The sequence below is a fragment of the Microtus ochrogaster genome, chromosome 26, assembly GCF_000317375.1.
Source record: "Microtus ochrogaster isolate Prairie Vole_2 chromosome 26, MicOch1.0, whole genome shotgun sequence".
NCBI classification, from domain to species: domain Eukaryota; kingdom Metazoa; phylum Chordata; class Mammalia; order Rodentia; family Cricetidae; genus Microtus; species Microtus ochrogaster.
The window spans coordinates 372,355-388,303 of NC_022025.1; the positions used below are offsets into that span (position 1 = coordinate 372,355).

The 15,949-nt window shown below is 37.6% G+C and overlaps 2 protein-coding genes across 4 annotated transcripts in view; one reads left to right on the plus strand and one right to left on the minus strand.

Moving 5' to 3' along the window:
• Abcb1 (ATP binding cassette subfamily B member 1) overlaps positions 1-14,325 on the minus strand; it is a 154,005-nt gene extending 139,680 nt beyond the window's left edge. The window contains exon 1 of the mRNA XM_005358287.3: positions 14,217-14,325. The gene's annotated coding sequence lies outside the window, so the exon portion shown is untranslated. The remainder of the gene's footprint in view (positions 1-14,216) is intronic.
• Positions 1-15,949, plus strand: part of Rundc3b (RUN domain containing 3B) — a 152,939-nt gene that overhangs the window by 41,641 nt on the left and 95,349 nt on the right. For all 3 annotated transcript variants that reach the window (XM_026784635.1, XM_005358285.3, XM_005358286.3), the window contains exons 3-4: positions 3,939-4,072; positions 12,098-12,183. In XM_026784635.1, coding sequence (XP_026640436.1) covers positions 3,939-4,072; positions 12,098-12,183 — 220 coding nt within the window. The remainder of the gene's footprint in view (positions 1-3,938; positions 4,073-12,097; positions 12,184-15,949) is intronic.

Sequence of the window (15,949 nt, forward strand, 5' to 3'; positions counted from 1 at the left end):
GACATAGAGTGAAGTTAAAATAGTTGTTCAATGTCACATAGCTAGAAAGCGATCTCAAGATCCACGTGTCTCAAAAGCCCCCAGCCTTCTTTTCTCCCTTGTATGTCACTTTAGATGGCTAACAAGTTGATGACATGAAAAGTTCCTAAAAGACAAACATACAGAGCCGTTGTAGAGAAGCTTTTTAAAAGCAAGTATAGGGAGCAGATGAAGGAAACAGGGCAATTAGGAAAGTCTAAGAGGAGGATGAAGATTATAAATATTCCTGCATATTTTTATTTGTTGGTAGTAAGATTTTATTTTTAAAGAGACATTGACTTTTATAGCCATTTGAATAAAGCTTTATAGGCACCTTTTCATTTTTGTTGACATATAGTAAGAATGAGTTTGTATAGACTAAGCAGAGGTAGAGTTCTGATTGCCTGAAGCAGAGAAAAGTGAGTGAGACAGGGTGTGTTGATAGTAGGACTAGCTAGAAAAACCACTTGTGGCGTACTGCAGAAAGGGAAAGGCATCATAAGTGTCCTGGACATTGAGTTACAAGTTGTAGAACTTATGCTAGTTGATTGTTGCCTGAGTCCTCCTCCAGGGATCTTGATTATTCAGTAGTGAGGAAGGTCAGACATGAGTTTGTTTTTAAAACCATCCAGTTTGGTAGCCATGGTTGGGAGTTACTCAAATATCTTAGACATTGGACTCCAAACTGCAATTTATAAAACACCTGTAGAGAAATAATTACTAGAGCAGGGAAGATCTCAGACCAGTACGTCAGTCCAAATAAAGAAGCGTGTATTTAAAGTGTAAAAGCAAATGTTTCTGTAGTGAGATTAAACAACTTTCTAGGTAAGATTCATATTTCCAGGTAACCAAATTATGAAGATGTTTCTCACGTTCCACTTTAAAACACTAAGTGTGTATAATTGTGTACACATAACACTAAACAAACTCAATGGATTGTATTTATATGTGACATTTATATATCTGTATGTAGCAATAATAAAAAGAAGTTATTGGTTTCAGGAGTGGGGGCATTGGAAGGGGTTGGGCAGAGGAAAAATAAAGGGGAGAAATAATGTAATCGTATTTAATTAAAATAAAAAATAAACACGAGGCTCACATATACCAGATACTCTGAGTCCTATTTAGAACTATTAATAATGGCACTGGGTTTTGATCCTACTTCTTGTTCTGGTTTTGTGGGGGCCTAGCCAGTTTGGATGTTCACCTTCCTAGACCAGGATGGAGGGGGGAGGACTTCGGACTTTCCACAGGGCAGGGAACCCTGACTGCTCTTCAGACTCGAGAGGGAGGGGGAGAGGAGGGGGGGTGGGAGGAGTGGGAGGCTGGGAGGAGGCAGAAAAATTTTTTTTCTTTCTCAATAAAAAAAAAAAAACAATAAAAAAAAAACACTCATGTGGCATTTGAAGACACTTAGTCCAAAGAAGAAATCAGTGGAAATTAGCACTTAAGTTGCCAATCTACCCAATAACTGTATTCTTTTCTAAATAAATGATTTTTCCTTTTAAAAAAAAATAATGACATAAGATACACTAAGTAGAATGTCTTTTCAGACAAAGCCATGTAATTATCCAAATGTAAAAGATGAGTTTGGATAGAGGAGCTTCTTCCTGAAGCAGTATAAGAGCCAGAGGGCAGGGAGGACAGAGAAAACAGGCCCTCTAAATTCATATGAGCAAGCCCTCACGAGCTCAGAGTCTGAGGCAGCGTGCACATGGCCTGCATGGCTCTGCACCAGGTCCTCTTCCAGCATAGTGTTTTTATGGGATTCCTGAGTGTGAAAGAACAGGACTTTGTGCCTTCTCGTGCCTTCCCTTGGGCTCTTTTCCTTCTGTTTGTTCAGTCCTAGTCTGATATGTTGGTTTGTGTTTTCTCTTAGTATATTTTATTATTATTCCTTAGAAGCCTGATTGTTTTCTGATGAGAGACAAAGGTATAGGTCTGGATGGGAGATGAGGAGAACTGAGAGATAAGGGAGGGGAAACTCTAATCAGCATATAATATATGAGAAATAAATCTATTTTCAGTAAAAGCAAAAATATCAAATGGAAAAAAGAAAGCATATTTAACAAACAGGGCTGTTATAACTGGATATCAACATGTAGAAGAATGAAAATAGACCCATATCTATTACCATGCACAAAACTCAAATTCAAATAGATCAAAGACCTCAACATAAAGCCAGCCACACTGAACCTTATAGAAGAGAAAGTGGGAAGTACACTTGAATGCATTGGCACAGAAGACCACTTCCTAAATATAACCCCCGGCAGCACAGACACTGAGAGAAACAATTAATAAATGGACCTCCTGAAACTGAGAAGCTTCTGTAAAGCAAAGGACATGGTCAACAAGACTAAACGACAGCCTATAGAATGGGAAAAGATCTTCACTAACCACACATCAGACAGAGGTCTGATCTCCAAAATATATAAAGAACTCAAGAAATTGGTCATCAAAAGAACACATAATCCAATAAGAAAATGGAGTATAGACCTAAACAGAGAACTCTCAACAGAGTAATCTAAAATGGCTGAGAGACACTTAAGGAAATGCTCAACATCCTTAGTCATCAGAGAAATGCAAATCAAAACAACTCTGAGATTCCATCTTACACTTGTAAGAATGGCCAAGATCAAAAACACTGATGACAATTTATGCTGGAGAGGTGGTGGGGAAAAGGGAACACTCCTGCATTGCTGGTGGGAATCCAAGCTGGTACAGCCCCTTTAGATGTCAGTGTGCTGATTTCTCAGAAAATTAGGAAACAACCTTCCTCAAGACCCAGTAATACCACTTTTGGGTATATATCCAAAAGATGTTCAATTGTGCCACAAGGACATGTGCTTAATTATGTTCATAGCAACTTTGTTTGTCATAGCCAGAACCTAGAAACAATCTAAATTCCCCTTGACCGAAGAATGGATAAGGAAAATGTGGTACATTTACACAATGGAGTACTACACAGCAGAAAAAAATAATGACAGCTTGAATTTTTCAGGCAAATGGATGGAGCTAGAAAACATTTTGAGTGAGGTAACCCAGACACAGAAAGACAATTATCACAGGTACTCACTCATTGGTGTTTTTTAAACATAACACAAAGAAAACCAGCCTACAAACCACAATCCCAGAGAACTTAGACAACAATGCAGACACTAAGAGAGACATACATAGATCTAATCTACATGGAAAGTATAAAAAGACAGGATCTTCTGAGTAAACTGGGAGCATGGGGACCTTGGGGAGGTTTGAAGTGGGGAAAGGAGAGGCAGGGAGGGGAGCAGCGAAAAATGTAGAGCTCATTAAAAAAAAAGGAAAAAAGTTAAAGGGGTATGGTTGAATGCAGATAGGTAAAAGTGCCATAAAAATGAAGATGGTGTATAGCTCAGGTTTTCACAGGTCGGTGACTAAGTGACAACCAGCAATGGCTCTTAGAGAAGGGTTTTGTAGGGACAGGAGAGTGTGGTAGAAAAGCGTGACTCTCCAGTGGATACGGAATGCTCATTGGTTTTATTGCTTGTAGAGTCAATACAGCCTTTTAAAGAGGAATAAAAAAATATCCTTCATTTACTTTCTGTTCTTCACCATAGAAAAGGTTTATAATCCAACTAATCCCATTTTATGAAGTGCTCACCCAGTGTCCAGGAAGCTCGGGAAAAGCTCCCTGTGCTGCAGTGAAAACCTCACACAATGAGATATTTTTAGTGTCTGGTTCCTTTCTATTTCATGTGAATAATAATTCAGAATTAACTATGTCGGATTTCAAAAGTAACTAGAGCAAATGTTGAGTGAGATTCTGTTTAAGATTTCTCCAGACCACACACTCTAGTATCAATCACTACTCGGAGTTTTACGCTCGTGCCTTTTGACTTTTCTGGACTAGTGTATTTATTCTGTGTTACAATTATCTCCTGAAGGTCAAGTAACCTGGTTTGGTTATGAAAGTCCTCGTAGCTTCTGGGACTATATCAGAGTGGCTTGCCGGAAAGTTTCTCAAAACTGTATCTGCAGCATTGAAAATATGGAAAATGTCAGTTCCTCCAGAGCTAAGGTAAGGCTTGACAATCTGAACTATGTCTGATCTAATTAGAAGTTATTTTACTTGGACAGAAAATATTTGAACTCTGTATTAAAAACAATGTTTCCTTTTTTTGTGAGAATTTGCGCATTACCCAGGTTAACTTTTAGAGGCTTTACTTTTATTTCATTGTGTGTGCTTATTTTATAATACTGTCTGTCAAATTGTCACTGTCGCATCTTGAGTAGCAGGAGGATATGAACCTACTCACTACAAATTTCCTGTTAAGAAACAGTTTTAAAGTATATCCTCTGCAAGCTAGGTATGTTACTGCTTGCCTGTAATACCAGTACTTGGGTGGCAGAGGCAGGCGAATATCTGAGTCCAGGCCAGCCTGGTCTACATACAGAGTGAAGTCACAGAGAACCGTGGCTACACAGAGAAATGTTGTCTTGGAAAACATATATATATATTCCCGAGGAATCCGTAGAATCTTCAGAGGCCTCTTTTTGGGTGTCTGTAATCTCCAAACCAACACATCGTGTTCCTTTTCTTTCCTCGGTGTTAACATTTACACTACTGTGCATAAACAATACAGGCGTGCACAAATGAAGGTGGTGGCATCAAATGAGACAGGTAGCCACTGAATGCTTTCCTACCGTGCAGTATATACATATTATATAGATATAGATATATTAATATGTATATATAAACAGTTTTACTTCAGAGTGTCTATAGAATGGCATAGTAAGAATTGATTCTTCAATTTAAGCTTTGACTGGGTTTGACCACTCAATTTAGTATGGCAATGTGTAATATGATTGGGCGTGATTATACATGCCTGTAATTTCAGCACTAGGGAGGCTGAGGCATAGAGGGAAGATTGAGGGTTTGGGGCCAGCTTGGGAAACATAATTAGTTCTAGCTAGGCTAGATGTTATAGTAAGCTATATCGGAAAATATTTCTGTGTATATCTCTGTGTGTGTGTGTGTGTGTGTGTGTGTGTGTGCGTGCGTGCGTGCGTGCGTGTGTTGGGGGGGTGTATGCTATATTCAGATGCACGGATTGCACATTTGTGAATGCACATACAGAAGCCATAGCAGGATATGATTTCATCACTCTTTACTTTGTTGCCTCAAGTCAAGGTCTTTTTCTAACTGAAAGGCTGCTAGTTTGGGTTGGGCTGGCTGGCTGATGAGCTGGAGAATCTCTGGAAATGACTTTCTCTCCCCCAGTGCTAGAGTTACAGTCATGCTGGCTTCTATGTGGTTTAGTTACTCATGCTTACAGGGCAAATGCCATTGAACCTTCAAAACATCCCCATTTACTGAGGTTCAGAATGTTAGGTATAGAAAATATTAATAGATATAGTCTAACTAAAAGCTTTCTTTGGGTCCTCCATAATTTTAAAATTTGCATAAACAAATCAAAAAAGATTTTTAAAAATGCCTAACATGCTAATGTAAGGTGTTTTAACATTAGTTTCAGAAATATTTTGTGTTTTATTGGACTGTTCTAAGTAGAAAAATAACAATTTACAGTTTGAAGATCAAGTTAGTTCATTATTTTAGAATTCTAAAATTGACTATGACTTAGGAATGGTATCTCAGTTTGTTTAGGTAAAAAGACTAGTTGTATTTTTGATGAACTGAATCTATACAAGCAAACCCTTGTAGCACATAAACATTTTTGTAAGATTTTTTTCACTGTCTCCTTGAGATTGCAATCTGATAGCTTTTACTAAAATCGTTAAACCTGCCACCCCTCCCATTTTTATTGTAAATAGACTTTTTTTTAGAAAATAAACTCTGATTGTGATTTTCCTTGCTCATTGTCCTCCCAGTTCCTCCCTCCACTCCTCCCATCCAGATCTACACCTTTTCCGTCTGTAATAGAAAACAAGCAAGCATCTAAGGAGCAATAATAAAAATAAGACAAGACAAAACAAAACAGGCAGTTCAGAATAAGACAAAATAAACAGAAGGAAAAGCTCCAGAAACACATATAGATGCAAAGGCACTTGTGTTCAGACACACAGGAATCCCTTGAAAGCTCAAAACTGAAAGCCATACTGTATAACAAAGGGCCTGCATTGAAGTTCTCGGCTTCTCACTCTTCTATGAGAAAAGTGTGTTTTAGAATCGGTCGTTTTCATAAAGAAGATCTTCGAAGATAATCAGAACCTTTCAAACACGTAGTTCTCCAGCGTTACTCTCCTCCAAATCTCATGATGCTGTCTGCGTTTAAAAACCATGTCTGGGGTTCATTCAGCTAGAGGCACTCAGGTTGGGGGAAAGACGCCTCCATAAATCTCAGTTTCTGATCTGGTAAAGGGAATAATGACTCGCATTGCCAGGGTCTTTCTTTTAGTTTGTCATGTTTTTAGTGGCCTTGTAGACATTAAATGTCAGTATGAGACAACATTTGTAATGGAGAATCACTTCTTCACATTCTCCATAGTTTTAATTGGACGCCAAAATGAATATTGTTGATGATCTTCGTGGCTTTGAAAATGAATATTGTTGATGATCTTAGTGGCTCTGAAAATGCAGTAAATGGCAAAGGCAGTTGGGCTTCGACTGCAAATTTAACAGAAACAGAATTGGCCCATCTGGTGGTAAAATCAGAAACCCAGATGCTTAAGTATTGTGAGAAATTAGAATCCCGCAGTGGCTGGGATAAGACTGAGAACCAGAACATGAAAATGCTGATCACTTCCACAGGTTGAAAGTGGACATAACCAAAGCCACGAGGACAAGAAAGGTGACTTCAGTTGTCAGCCTGCAGGAGCAGAAATGACAATCAGCTGGCGTGAACTTGGATGTAGATCTCTCCCTGTGGCCCCCCTTTTGTGTGACCCTGGACAGAAGGTCCTGGTGTGGCCACGGACTCATGACTAGTGTGAGACACGGAGTCGATGTCCTTCACAGCCTCTAAGTTTGCAACTCACTGCTCAGCAAAAGAAAACAAATGCAGCTTCCTATAATAAATCTAGTCCCGCTCTCCACCTGGTTGCATTTGAGCAGCGCTTGTTGCTGTTGTTTCCTCAGCACGGCACACGCTGTGTGTAACAGCTGCATACAGAGGATTATTTGGCTTGAGTAAGTCTCTCACAATAGTTGAATGAAAGAAGTTTTCATAAGTTTCCAGTATTGTATTACACAGATTAAGTCATTTTTAGAAGTGCGGTAATTTGTTTCTTGAAGGGCTTTCTGCATCTGGGATAGCTCCTTTTCTACTGGATGATGAAATCCCCAGATTCCAGTAAACATATTTTATGGGAGAAATACTTAATCATAGTGTAAGCACACAGACTCATGGAGAAGTAAAACAAATTAGTGTTGTAAAGTTGTTGAGTCATTATGAAGGATTACTGTTTATAATTTATATAATTTATGTTCAGTGACATGTACATTGAATATATATATCTATTGACTTACAATGGGGAAATTGTTCAAGGGAAGTTACTTGAAACATGGATTTATAAAGAGTTTAGCTTGGTAACAATACACTGGATAACATAAAAATAAGAAACTAACTTTCTGGTTTTCAAATTTAAATTAGGCAACATGCACATAAAAGGTGTTGTAAACTCCTTTAATACAGGCTAGAATCATATGTACATAATTTGCTTGTCCCCAGAATGCAGAAAGTAATTGAGAAGACAAAAACAATAAGAATTATAGCTTTTTAATACAAAATTACTTTTCAGAATGAGCCTTATTTTAAGAGAGAACTTGATAACCACAAGGGCCATAATGCAGCCATGAAGTCAGAAAGAATCTGAAGAGACAGCATAAGACTGTCAGCAGGAAGATGGGGCATTGGAGGGAAAGAGACTTCCTTTTCCTCAAGTCCCAAGAGGGACTACATAAGAGAGATAGCCACCATGCAGAGCATGGCGTGCCCCTTCTGAAAGGAGAGACGTTTCAGAAAAGGGTGGGTGGTGTTGTGACACGAACAGGGTTTGGGGGTGAGCAAATTTCATACCACATCTATCATGGCCTGACTTGCTTCCCAGTGGACATATACAAGGTAGAGCCATAAATTTACCATGCAGGAAGAGAGAGAAGGGAATGGTGGAGAGGGATATGGGGAGAGGCAGAGTCTGATTTCTTGGAGAAAGGGGAGCAGTCAGATTGTCTGTGAGCTTGGATTAAGCAGCAGTTAACTGACTGAAGGTTTTCATTTTATTCTGTAGAAATAAGAGATTAAGTTCTGGAAAAACTAGGAAGGATGTTTTGTAAATACTCCAGACAGTTCACAAGGATCAACAGAAAAAGGTCTAAAAGTGATGCCCTTTTATATGACCCCCAAGGAAAAATATTAGCTGTGGAGAGAAAGGAATAAATGCTCCAGGTTATTGTTAACAGCACCTGTTATTAGATCAGATCAAGCTTATCAAGGACATCAAGCTATGCGTGGTGGTACCAGCCTGTTACCTCAGCTCTCAGGAAGCTGAGGAGGATCCCAAGGTCAAGGCCAGTTTGGGCTGTGCAGCAACACATAGTTTTCAAAAAGAAAAGAAAAGAAAAATATGACTGATACCAAGAAAACTACAAAAGAAACCGAACTATGGGTAATAAATGTGATAAACTCTTAAATAATAGCAGTGACTAAATAAATGGAAGCAAAGATGAGTATTAGGAAACTGAACATTTAAAAGAGCTAGCTATGAAATAGAATTCTTGTCAAACTAACCATTTGCTGAGCCTAACTGATCTCAATGGCCTCCAAAGGACTCAATCATATAAAGTAGGTTCTGTAACCACAGTGGAAGTAAGCTGGACTCAGTACCAACAGAACAACAAAGTGCTTTTATGAGTGAAAATTTGAAGGACCTCTAAGTACTCATTGGTCAAAGAGGAAATCATAATCAAAGGAAATCATAATCAAAAGACTTAAGAAGGCTTTTGAGTGTGTTTGATTAACGTGAAATGCTAGAAATCAGTTATCAGAGATTTCATTTCAAAACGCAACCACATAAGTAGTAATTGAGTAGAAGGAAAGAGAATAAAGAGCAACACCTCAATCACGTTGAAGCAGATTTATCCAGAACAGCAAACTAAAAGCTGTGGGTCCTTTTTGACGGTTGGTATAATTAATAGATTTCAGCAAGTCTCTTAATGAAATAGAACAGATTATAAAATATCCAGAATGAAGACAACACCAACCCCATAGATCCCATAGACCAGTGGTTCTCAGCCTGTGGGTCTTGACCTGTTTGGGAGTAAGTATCCTGCACAACTGGTGTTTATATCATGATTCATACTGTAACTTTGTTACAGTATGAAGTGACAATGAATAATTGTATGGTTGGGGTCACTACAAGATGAAGAACTGTATTAAAGGACCACAGCTTTTGGAGTATTGAAAACCACTGCTGTAGACAGTAAAAATCTGCAAAAGTGATGGAAATTGGAAAATTCTTTGAAAAATAACCGCTTGACTAATCTGAAATAGAGAACATTTGCATATCCTGACAGGCTGAACTGTAACTAAAATGTGCTCCTTCGTGCAGATCCATTTGTAATCTGGTGGAGATCTGTGTGAAATTTAGACTGTCTTTTGTCAAATGTATCAAGGCAGATACTTTTACTCTTTGATGTCTTTTTTCTCTTTTAAATGATGACATCTCATTCTTGGATGAGACAGGAAGGTAGAGCTCATAGATGAGTCTGTTTGGGGATGAGATGACGGGTTTTTTTTTTCTTTACTAATGGTATTTTTGTTTGTTTGTTTGTCTCATCATATAGTAAAGTAAGGATAATTATAACCAAACACCAATTTTATGGCGACTATTTTAATATACACAGAAATCTTTTCAGCGGAGTCTCACAATACTGTCCTTAAGAGCTATCTATGCTCATGATTTTTTTTGAAGTCTCAGTGATTTGCCATTGTCATAAAGTGTAAGTTCCATAACATCGCTTTAGGCTTTCTATATCTTTGTGGCCAACAGCTTTCATAAGTCTTGTTTGTTTTTCCATTCTACTAAAAGTTCTTTCATTGAAAAAAAAATAAATCATTAAAATTAGCACAATTTGTTACCACAACAGAGAGTTCCACGCAATTCAAGGACAGGAAACTGAGTGCAGCCCAGCTCTGTGTGGACTGGAATTAATAAATCAGGAAGCAGGATTTTCCCCACATTCTTATCTAGCCACAGCACAGCCTCCTGTGCCTAATTTTCTCTGGACGGTGCCTTCGCTTACTTCTGTACTTGTGACAGGGTAGCCTTTTGATTCCACAGCCCACTATTCGCTTCTGCATCTGTTAGACTGTTTCCAGTGAGAATCTGGGGACTGTTGGGCAGCCAGCAGCTTGCCTTTTCCTTCCTGTTTCAATCAGCCCCACCTCATGTGGGTTCCTCCAGGCTCACTCAAAAGGAACAATGGACTGAGTGCAGGGCAAGCTATAAGTCAGGGTAGTAGGAAGTTTGGCTTGCAGGTAATCCCCATTGTTGATTTTCTCCCCAGCAGCATTGCCGTTCTCGCCTGACTGTTTTTTATCACTTCCTAGATTGCCTCCTTTCTTGTCCATGAGTAGCTGAATTCATGTATCTGTAGACATTTCCATGCCTTTCTCCAAGTCCTCTGGTTGAGCATAATATACATATTGATTATGATCTTTACTCCCATTGCTATTTCAGTGCTATTGCTTTCTGTGTTAGTTAGTTGTTATGAATTTTCCTGGAGATTTGGGAAGGACTAAGTAGAAATGAAAGTAAATGATACTTTACAATCTCTTTAGATATTATTCCTTATAGTCTTTCAATCTAAATAGGCTACAAAAAGGATTGGAGAGGTAACCCAGTGAAGTAAAGTGTTTGCTGCCTTGGCATGATGGCCTGAATTTGAATGTCCAGCACCCACCCCCCAAAATCCTGGTGTGGTTGCCCTGGTCTATAACTCCAGGTCAGGGGACAGGTGAATCCCATGTGGCTAGTCAATCTAGCCAGAACAACCAAATGAACCCCAGGTTCAATGAGAGACATTGTCTCAAAAAGAAAGAAAGATATAGAGTAATAGATAAAGAACCTATAATTGACTTCTGACCTCCACACATAGACAGGCAAGTACAACCACATACATACACAGAAACCTATACATCTGTAAGGAATATTTTGGAGTATTAACAAAGACTAGCTAATGCCAACTACTAAAAAGGGTTAACACTTTCTCGTATTTGTTAAATGATTCACAAGTCAGAATTGTCTCCATGATTCTTGGCTGAAATATGCTGACATCTGAGTTGTGCTTTGTTTCTTGTTTTTGTTTTGTTTATCAGTGGGGTGGAGTTAAAACCAGGGCCTGTAATCCCAGCACTCGGGAGGCAGAGGCAGGCGGATCTCTGTGAGTTCAAGACCATCCTGGTCTACAAAAGCTTGTTCCAGGACAGGCTCCAAAACCACAGAGAAATCCTGTCTCGAAAAATAAATAAATAAATAAATAAATAAATAAATAAATAAATAAATAAATAAATAAATAAAAAACCAGAGCCTGGAGCATGCTAAATCGATGCTGTATCAATGAGCTACATCCCCAGTCCCTGGCTTTTTGTTGTTTTTTTCTATTTTAAATCTATAGTAGCATCTTTACCAACAGATTTAGTAGCTGTTGATTTGGGCTTGTGATTGATCATATATTATAATTTATTGTTGGTATAAAAATCTCTTCTTGGGGCATAAGTAGAAAATTGTCTCACACGTGCTGCTGTGAGACTCAGCTTCATGTGTTTCATAAGGGTCTCACTTTAACTAGCGTGTTGCCTTTTGATATTGAAGTAGAATTTTATATAAATGTACTTTATGATTCAAAATACATCTCTATCTAACCCAAGTAGCTCATTTTCATCAGAGGACATAGTAGTAGATTGATATGTCATATGTCTTCTGAAAAACAAAATATATGCTTAATATTATCAAAGTTTTCTGTTTTATCTTAGTCATTCTTGATTTTGAATTATGTGTTCCATATTGTTAATATGCATATATTTGACAGTGTATAGAAAGTATTCTTTAAGTTTCTTATTTGATCCTTTCTTGTTCCTCGTAGGGTAGAGCCTGGATCAGAGTAGCACTCATGGAAAAGCATTTGTCTGAATACATCTCTACAGCTTTGAGAGACTTCAAAACAACCAGGTCTAACAGTCCTTTCAACTTTCTAATGTTTATGACTTGAAAAATCAGAATGAAGAGGTAGTCTGAAGTTCTCAACTTTCAGGTCATCCATTTTTCTTACTGCTCAGATAAATCTCCTGTCCTCTTAGGAAAGTGTGGTTTGTTACCTGAATGTACATTTGACTCGCTGATTTGTGTGAAAGGGACTCATGGTGCCTCGGTGTCTTTTCTTTGAGCCATTCTGACTGTCAGTCTTTCAGTGTTCCTACAGGCTTTTCTGTGGCACATTTGAAGGAGGTTCTCAGTATGACATTCTTAGATATCTATCTTTCTCCAGGGTAATGCTTCCGTATTTCTTTGCTGGGGAGGACTATAAATAGATCATTTAGTTCTTTCGCTCACGTGCAGAATTATTGGTGGCTTTGTTGTCTTTTCGGTGTACTCTTTGTAGATATTAATTTTCTAAGGTTACATAGGTTTAAGGGATGACCTGCTGTGTGCTCTGTAGAAATGAAGACCTTACTGTGTTTTAGTTGGTGGTGAAAAGGTTCATAGCAGGACATTAGTCATGAATGTTTAGTTCTTGTCTGGTGATCTACATTTGTTGCTGTTGATAACACTACTTCCCTCCATGTCAGAAGTGTTTGTAAATGAAGACATTGAGTGATTTCATTACGTTAGACATAAACTGTATAGCACCAAAGGCACAAGATGCTATATAAGATTAAATTAATTAGGATTATATAAAATCCCAAATTTAGCTGTTTAGTTGCCATAACACATTTCTGGTACTTCGTATTTGGCAAGTTGTAGAGCATTTATTTCCCCTCTTACAGAAAGTTCTGCTAGCGCGGGCTGCTTTAGTACTTCTCAGTGACTGTACTTATTTAACCCCATCTTACTTCTGAAAAGATGGCAAATGACAGCTGCAAATCAGTTTGATAACTAAACGATTAGGTACAAAGAACTCCTGAATCTGGCACCCCAGTTTCCATGGTGTAGTGTTTAACGTTGTAGATTTGAAGAAAACTTTGACATTAGCTAGCTAATTGGTATGGAGCTTTTCTGAGATTTCTTCATTTTTGTAGGTAATAAAACAGTAAGCTTTTAATTTGGCAGACACAATTATAATGATAAATTTGATCAGGAAAAAGACTTTAATTATGAAAGTGTTTTCATAAGATAAATATGATATGTATTTATTGAGGATATTTTTAGCAACTTAATACTCTTAGCGTATATCTAAAGATGGAGAGTGAGATGATAAGCTAACAATCTTTGAAATGAACCTGACAAAATGAAATATTTAGCATCACAAAGAGACAAACTTAATTATGAAAAGAGATATTGAGGGTACAAATGCTTTGAAAAAAACTAGAGCGTGGTCTCAGAATCTAATATGCTAAACCAAAAATTCTAAATTAAAACTAAACCTGTACAATGATTATCTCTTATGTAATCATAATATTTCATCTTTTCTAAATAAACACTAAAACATCTCTCTTAAGTTGTTAGTCCTATTTCTTAGTTGAAATAATTGGGTGTGGTAGAAATAACTTTGGAATAGATTGTTTTTGGCACAAGTAGTTTAAATATTAAAGGGAACCGTTTTAGCCTTGTCTTACACCTACCTGTACTCTGATGAAAAGGAAATGATTCAGCTCTAAGCACGAAAGTCTCTGAAATAAAAAGCCTTGTAAAAATATACAAACATTCTGTTCAAAACAGAAACGTGACTTAGTGCTTATTATATGCACGTATGTATACACAAACAGATCTGCCCTAATCAAGGTGCTTACATGTAAATACAGTGACTTCATAATTCACAAGAAGGAAAGTAAGCACAAAGATATTTCAGAGTTCTCTTCCTAATAAATGAGAAAACCCAGAACATTTTTCTTTTCACTACTTAATGTTAGGATTTTTACTGAAATAAAACCAAGTAAACTTTTTATTATAAATTATTTTGAATGTAAATCTTGACCCACAAACACATTTGGAAGAGTGAGTTTGTCAACCTAAGGAAAGTACTGGAGAGAATAATTGTACATTACCTTTTACTTGGCTGCTTCTTGATGTGAGTGCTTATAGAAGGAGAAATGAAGCCTCTGAGGATGGGAGTATCTGGAGCAAGTGGATTTCTTCTTCTTCTGTCTGGCTTCACAGACAAAGAGAAATGATAGTCTTAACATAGTGGCAATGTGTTTATCCCAGGGCCAGGGGAGGAGCTAAGGCAGGCAACTTTGAAGCCCTAAGCTGTGACCATCCAAGGATCTTTGTGGGTGGAGGAAGGGTGGGGAGCTGCAGTGCACATTCTTGGAGAACATGACTGCCTTCAAAGTATTAAAGAATTCCGTGTGAACTTCTTGCTGGGGTGAAAAGTGTCTTGAGGGGCAACTGGAAAAAAAGTGAAAATAAAAACTTGAAGTGTTTTGCGATGTAGGAATTTGGGTGTTACTGATAGGCAGCCAGAATTGGGAAGTGATAGAGTAGACTCTTAAGATTTGTTTTTAAAAGAGGAAAATTGGCTTTGGTAGGTAGCATCCTGGGGAAAAAAAACTCAAGTGAAAAGTTAATTTAAAACTGAATTAATTTGTTCAAAGTTAATTTCTGCCTACCCAGAAACTAATAGTAATTAGAAACAATAAACTAAGTTTTATAAATGTCATATATGAAACAATATTGAAAATATTTTGGTGATTTTAAGTAATAAATAATGCCAAAAATAAATTTGGAAAATAGAAAAATAAAATTAGCTTTATGGAAACTCACATTTAGCTGCTTCAGCATTTACTTTATAACTGTAAGTTATGTTATAAATAAATGTCAGTTTTTACAATATTTGGTCTAAATAAGGGAGGAATTACAGTGTAAAATAAAACTGTAAATTCCCAAACAATCCTTAAAAGTAGATAAAGTTTCTTATTTTAGGAAAGTAAATAAAATAGTGATAAGTTGCTGAATTTTGCAAGACCCAAGAAAAAGTTTTAGGATCTACAAATAGTGATAAGTGTTTACATTAAAGTTGTTCTTCAGTATCTGTGAATTTGCTTTCTCTGGTTTCTGTTACTCATTGACTGGGAAATTCCGGAAGTAATGGATACATTTTATATAACTTGTCTTACAGGTTGTTATTAATACCTTCTTTAATCTAGTGTTACTGTTAATCTCTTGCTGAAGTTGTTTATAAGTTAAACTTGACCACAATGTGAGTATACAGCTGCGCCTGGCCTCCAGCGTGTGCTGAGATGCCATCACTCAGAACCACGTTTAGTACACCAGCCTGGCAGCATCAGAACTTACCTGTTGCATCTCAGTGTTCTCTACGGTTACAGCAGGTCTGTTTATAGAGACTAAGTGTGATGGCATGGCTAACTGGGTGCTCTAGCTCCCTGCTACTGACCAGCTCCCACCTTGGCAAAGATAACATTTCAACATCTGAAGCCCAACTGTTGTTGAATTCCCAGTTTTCTCAGTAGTGTTAGGTTAAAAAAAAAAACAAAACTGGAAGCCAAACTCACGTATTGACTGTCTGTACAGACTTTGGTGTTATCGATGGTTTCAGACATTCAGTGGAATATTTTGGGATGTTTTTCATAGGTGAGGAAAGCTCCTGTATTAAGATGAAAAAAAATAAATATTAAAAGTTGCTTTTGGGTTGGCCTGTCTCATGACTTATACAAAAGCTCCAATTATGTCTGTAGTAATAGGAGCGGCGGGCTGCGTCCCGGCACCCGGCCGCCCACATGGCTAGCTCTACCCGAAATAATTACACGGACACTGTGTT